The following is a 6,781-nucleotide window of genomic DNA, read 5'->3' as shown; positions in this document are numbered from 1 at the left end:
GTACATGTTAGTACCAGTTTTATACCAACTTCACGTTACATATGAAAACTTGTCAATTTTATTCAAAATTTAAGTGAAATTTTGAGTTTCCAGGTAACACAAGTGATTGTTTAACGGGTTTTAATTGCAATGAATAAAACTTGCAAATATTCAAATGTTTAAATAAAATAATTAAAGTTGCAACGTTTATATCAAATACATAAAAATGCACAAAACAAATAAGAAATAAATAACTCGGTACCATGGTAATATCGTGGTATGCAACTTTTAATACCGTGTACCAATCAAGTTTGCATACTTGATACAGTATTACCAACCGACAATGATCGATACCAATTTAATTGGTACTGTTGGTACACATGTTGGTTGGTTTGATTTCATACAAAATTATCACCCCTACTTCTCGCACCATCAACTAGAATAAAGTAGGCACATTTAAGTTTAGACGTTTTATTTATGTCTACTTCATCGTTATTTATCTACCAAGGACAGGTTCATTTAAGAACCTCAAATATTTTGAGAACCAAATATTCATAATGAATATTCACCTACATTCATCATGAATACATTTCTCGATTCTCAAAATATTTATGAAATTTAACTGCTATACTTTATCCCTTCATGACTATGTACACAAGCTTCATCTACAAGCAGAAGATATTTACCGGTAAATCTACTTCATTTGGGAAAACATTATTCCCGGTTTATATGATCATGTAAACTCGGATGGATAAACAACTCTATGGTTCAGTTTCCGAATTCCCATTTGGGTTGTTGATGAAATGTGATTTCAGTCCAATCCAGCACTGGTAATAATCATGATCCACAGACGGAGACTCAAGAGCCCACGGGCAGATTCGTGGCATTAGGCATGACTCGAACATGAACGCCATGGTGTCTGTTATTCTATGTGGTCCAGCATCATTGCCACGGGCAATTGTCGCCTGTAGCCATGGGAGGTAGGTCGATAAGCAATTTGAGGGCATTTAAAAGAAGAAACTATTAGTACCCAAGGGGCATGTTTATATGAGAACCGTATTTTGAGAAGATTTAGAAATCACGTACTTACATGCTTTGTAATCATGTCAATTGCACCATTTTTGTTTGATTATATTTGAAATGCTTTAACATATATATCATTAGAAATGGTTTGGGATTTTCAGTATTTTTTTTCCATCAAATTGTCCTTCCATCTTGTTGTCCAAAATTAACCATTAATTTTAGTTGATTATATTAAATTTGACGAAAATACATAAGTGTAAGAGTGTGGGTATTTAATCAACCACTTTATGCAACCAACCAGTATTTTTATGACGAAGAACATAACTCGAGAATGGAGGAGCTTTACCTCGTATGTCTTCGTGTCAGGACCATGAGGAGTCATGCAACTGTGAAGGCTTGCACCACCAGGGAGAAATCCATCAGCTTTTGCCTGAAAATGCCATTTCTGTAGTTACTATCGTGTTCTATGTACAGCTGTAAAGATAAACAAAAGCCTCCCCTTTTCTTCCAAACTTTTGTTCTGTTCGTTCCACGGACAACTCATAAGACAAATTTTGATTGTAGTTGATTTCTAAAAGCCGAAAGGGGAGGTCATTTTCTTTCGCAATAAATGGGGCACGAAACAAAAATAACGTAAGTCATGAGTTTATGGAACACTACCTCATATCCTCCATGAATAAGACCCATAAATTCGCTCATGCAATTGCGGTGGTAGTAAGGGGGTCTAAAAGTATGTTCAGCCACCAACCACCGTGGAGGGAATATGACGAAATCAAGCAAAGCAACGCCAGGTTTATCAGTTGGTGCAGTCAGAACTGCATTGGGATTGCAAAAGGACTAACGCTGAGACAGTTTAAATGAACAAAAATTGTCGCTATTTTACTTATTTTTATAAAAATACAACTGAAGATTATACCCACCAGTATTTATTGATGGATCACTGTGGTCAACCAAAACTGTATTGTAAGGGCAGAACTTGCTTAGATCATACTGCAAGCAATGAATATGTCACCGTCACATCAAAATAGGAAATACTAATGCAGTTTTGACAGAGAAATATTTCGACAAAGTTCACTTATTGATGCATTCTATACAAACTAGCAACAAGTCGAACCAATTGAATACTTGACATGAGGAGGTGTTATCAATTTGAGCTGAGTTTTATTTTTTATAGACTATGATTCAATATGGTGACATTTTTCTGAACTTATATCTTGGTGGAGTAAATATTTATAGAATTAGAGGAAGATGGGGGTTACATCTTTTATTGTGTGTTGTTTGACCTACACTCTAATAATTATATAAAATGTTATTTATGTGTTTCTATCTTTGATTTGTAAGTTAATATGTGTAGGTCAACCTGATTTCGAGGACCTTTGATGGGTTTTGTTTCATGATGTTTTCAAATTAATAATACGTATATATGTCCAATGACTTGCCATAAATCAGATAAGACTGCTTAGATGAAGAACAGCTTGGGAGCTTTATGCGGTCGGTCTATGATAAAGCAGTGAGGACGCTTACCTTTTTATGTGTTCCATTAAGCTTAAAAACATCTTACATCAAATTATCTTAAAAAGTTTACCTAGGCATTATACCCTGGAAGCTGCTATTAGATAAGAATGGTAGGAGTATAGGGTAGTTATGGTAGTAGTTTCTAAATAAAGATGCACTAGCAGGAGTTAAGATGTGCAGGGGCAATATAGGTATTGTGAGTAATCTGTTGCATAGGGGTAAAAGGGGGAAATAGCAGTGAGAAGTCTGTTAAATAGTTGGAGGTTGAGAGGAGCATCTGATTTGTAACCTGATTTTGGTGTGAGCCTGGGCAAGTTCCAGCACTCTCAAAATGTTGTGAACCCTTGTTTTCATTTCTGAATCATAAGCTTACAATTATATGAAACCGTTGAGTAATTAATCCCAATTGCTAAGCGTTGATCACTAGGTTTAAGGATATGTGAGACCTAAGGAGCTTCAACACAGGCAATTATACCTAAATAGTAGAAAAGTTGAATAAAAGGGAACTGTATGAACAAGTAATCGATATCGTATTAAGTTGCTCATCAGTTCTCATAAATAATCAAGCTACAGGGAAATCAAAACAAGTATAAATTTGCATCCAACTATACATTACTTTATTTATCTACACTTAAATTCAGTAGTTTCAGCTTAATCTATTAATTACTTAATTCCCTTGTCTAAAAACTATTTCTCAATTAACATTGAGCTTGATCAAATTACTTGAATGGTATTATACTATGGTCCTTAAGATTACACTGCAATGCTCATGAGATGTTAATCGACCTATTCACTTTATTACTTGGATGGTTGATGTACCTGCCAAGGGTTTTCTAGAATGCATCACTTCTCTATAAGAAGCTCCTAAAGAATAAATTTGTACCTTGTAGGGGACATAGTTGCCGTGCCAGGCAACCACATTGAAAGGTGAGAAATCTTGTTTTGCGGTAAAAAGTTCGCCACCAAACTTCTGTATGATTGTGTAACCTGGACGAGATTCCTGTTCGAATGAAGCTTTGGGAACAAGAAAGTCCCTTGGAGAAGCAAGACCATTTGCACCTGAAAGGAAGACAAATTTAAAAAACCACATGAATAGCTCAGTTAAATACTTATAATATAAGGGCACAAAAATATTAGCATCATCCCAGATATATAAATAGAAATAAACAAACCACAAATGATTAGTAGGTACCTATCGGCCCAAGATCAGGCAGTTGGAAATGAGTACCAAAAACCTCAGCAACATAACCACGTGAAGGGCCATCAGGAAGGTCTATGGCAAAGCGGAATCCTTGAGGGAGGACGACTACTTCACCAGGAGACACTTGTGATTTTCCACACTCAGTAGTGATCCACAGCCCTGCACAGACAATGTAAGGAATAAAAATGTGTCTCTGATATCATAATACGCCTGCCATCATTACAGACCCAGGTTATGAATATTTTACAAAAAAATTGTTGATAATTCCTATAAGCGTCATGAAGGGAAGAAAGATTATTGAAAACACAGCAACGGATCAGAAATCCATTAAACAGCCCAAGGATTTGTGAAATGTATTTAACACAAACATACCACCTTTCAGAAATCCATTAAACAGCCCAAGGCTTTGTTTCTGATAACAATAAAGCTGAAAAATATAGTCAAAAGTTCAATGCTGAAAGCTTTTGGAGGTCTGACGAGAGGATAACCACAAATTTATAATTAAGCTCAGTTACCACTTACTTCCTTTTTGAGGAACTATCAAGAAGTCGCCATCCGCATTGCAGAAAGCGCAATTCTCCATTGATTTGTTTGCAGTGTACCTACATGATCATGAAGGACATTCTTAACGTAATTCTGCTTCAGCTCAAGCTTCAATAAGCCCCCGTGCATGCCGCCCGCAGGGGGGGGGATCTTTTAATTTTCCCCAAAGAGCTACACATGTCTTCACCCCACAAACATTCACACTACCCCAAGTTGATGCTGGTGCAAAGAACAAGTTGTCACAAAATTTCTGTTCTATACAACTTTTCGTGATTGGTTTTGCATAAAGCCTTTCTTTATCTTGATTTTGCAAAAGGTTTTACTCTAATATACATTCTCCAGAAGAGCGTACTCAATGTGCATTTGCAAATTTTCAACTGACCAATTATATTGGCAAGATGAATTTACAGTGTACAACTTCTAGTGAAATGTTATATTCTAGAATTTTGAACATGGAAGTCCTATCAACAAGACATAGACGTTGCCCCATCATATAGTTCCTTTCACTAATCATATTACAGTAAACATAACACTATTAGAACAGTAGAGTAAGATTCAAGAATATATTACATGTGAATGGCAAAACCATGTCGAAGGAATGAACTGCCAGCCCCACATACAGAGTATAGCCCATCAACAAAGTCTGTTGGTTCGTCTGGAATATCAACAGGTTTCCATCGAATTTGAGTGGGGTTAATAGAACTGTTGACCTGGCTGAATTCACTCACCAGCTTGTCATGTTTGGGCACTTTTGGTTTAAATGGTTCGTGAGTAACAGAAGGCTTGATCCTATACAGCCAACTGTTGCAAACAGAAAAAAAAAACATAGACACAACTTAATAATCGAAATATGAACTACTTAAGCTGTCAGTTACTCAAATCACAAATCAAAACCTTATGGTACTAAAACTTAAATGAAGCAAATTACAGCCAGATGTAAAAAATAGCCGCAATTGATGTGTATAATTGTATATGAATCCGATGCAAAACGAGAATCGATCAATTTGTAAAAGGTATACCTGTAACGCAGCATGATACAACTTAAATCGAAACAGAATTCAAACAAATAGCATTTAATGAGACTGTTCAAACATAAATTATCAATGAACTACAGTTATCAAACCTAATGAATCAAATTATTCTATCGACTAACATCGTTGATCGCCTCTCCAGATTAGATTTCCTGAGCAACAAAGCAATTACGGAACAAAGAGTTTCCCCACTCTAATCTGCATATGCAGTACCTAAACATTGCAAACGATGAAATGGCAACTTCATGTTCAACCATTAACTACATCAGTATCTATTATTATTAACATTAACTTCAAAAGAACAAGAAAACAGTAGAAGTTGAAGGAAAAAAAACCGATGCGTAATTTGCGTAAACGTCTTCGAATTTTAGTAAGAAATTACATATACAAAAATAAAATGATGGCGTAGAGTATGAGTGTGTTTTGGACCTTCGGTGATTGAGCTTGCGAGGCGCGGTGAAGGAGGTGCCGGAGATCTGTTCAGCATAGAGACCAAGGGGACAAACAAGTGGACTATTTTGACGGTGAGGGAGAGCTCCGGCTATGGCCTCCGATGAGAAGTGGTTTCCGAAGCCGGATTGATAGTCGGAATCTTCAGAAGGGAAGTCGGAAGCTTTGGGAGTCATTGTGAATCAAGTAAAAAGTGAAAAGAGGGAAGAAAATAGCAGTCAATTATAGATGAAGGAAAGGTGCCACGTTGGGAGAGACGATGCAGATAAACTCAGAATTTAGAGGGGTTATCGCTATCAAACGCTTCAACGTTTAATCAAAGTAAAGTAGATTACGTTATATATCTTACGTTATAAATGTGTCATTGTGACGAGTTCTATCTAAACAAAATTAAATAGATTTCTATTTTATCGATACCACTTGTGTATCCGTGTAATACAATTGAGCCGTAAATTTTAACGATTTTGAAATTTAACTGGTTTTATTAGAGAAGATTTAACGATAATGTAAGTTACATTTGGTTTATACATGTTAATACAATTGAATAAATAAGATTTATGGTTCCAATTACAGTCTAACGATAAAAAAATTGTATGACAGTTTAAAATCCAATATATTTAAAATCTAACATATTTAAATGACTCCACAAATGTGTTCGATTTACATCAAGAGCAAAGAATCAAGAGATCGAGAGCAAGACCGAAAGTTCTAGAGCAATTGAATAGAAGATGAATGGAAGAAATTTTAATAACTCATGGTGAATATCAGTTTGAATATTACCTTGGAGGGTGGGGAGATAACATAAAGGTATGAGAGGGTGAAGACATTAGTGAAATGTGTCAAAAATATTTTGTGAACATGAAAAGAAAAGATACTAATGTGTATTGGTAACTTGTACTATATGGTATTTTAATTATAAATTTTAAGACTGAATGTATAAAGCAGTAGTACTTAATGCATTATGAGTTGTTTTTAAGAATTTTTAGAACTTGTATATAAATGTATAATACTTTGTACATTAAAAATTGTTTTTAAAATT

The 6,781-nt window shown here is 35.3% G+C and overlaps 1 protein-coding gene across 1 annotated transcript; it reads right to left on the bottom strand.

Moving 5' to 3' along the window:
* Nucleotides 1-426: 426 nt before the first annotated feature.
* On the bottom strand, nt 427-5,952 carry LOC112500791 (homogentisate 1,2-dioxygenase). The gene is made up of 9 exons (XM_025104372.1): nt 5,722-5,952; nt 4,832-5,062; nt 4,241-4,320; nt 3,710-3,877; nt 3,401-3,576; nt 1,923-1,992; nt 1,663-1,817; nt 1,349-1,432; nt 427-944 (listed from the first exon to the last, which is right to left on the bottom strand). Exons 1-9 carry the CDS (start codon nt 5,916-5,918, stop codon nt 741-743), a joined length of 1,365 nt encoding a protein of 454 aa, XP_024960140.1. The 5' UTR covers nt 5,919-5,952; the 3' UTR covers nt 427-740.
* Nucleotides 5,953-6,781: the final 829 nt, after the last annotated feature.

The sequence above is a fragment of the Cynara cardunculus genome (assembly GCF_001531365.2).
Source record: "Cynara cardunculus var. scolymus isolate 2C chromosome LG 17, CcrdV1, whole genome shotgun sequence".
In the NCBI taxonomy this organism is placed as follows: domain Eukaryota; kingdom Viridiplantae; phylum Streptophyta; class Magnoliopsida; order Asterales; family Asteraceae; genus Cynara; species Cynara cardunculus.
This window is presented reverse-complemented; position numbering and strand designations above follow the sequence as displayed.

Coding starts and splice junctions, on each gene's coding strand:
- LOC112500791 (XM_025104372.1), bottom strand. CDS start 5,918: ATGACTCCCAAAGCTTCCGACTTCCCTTCTGAAGATTCCGACTATCAA. Junction 4,321..4,831: donor CATGGTTTTGCCATTCACAT/GTAATATATTCT, acceptor ATGATCATGTAG/GTACACTGCAAACAAATCAA. Junction 3,577..3,709: donor GCCTGATCTTGGGCCGATAG/GTACCTACTAAT, acceptor TCTTCCTTTCAG/GTGCAAATGGTCTTGCTTCT.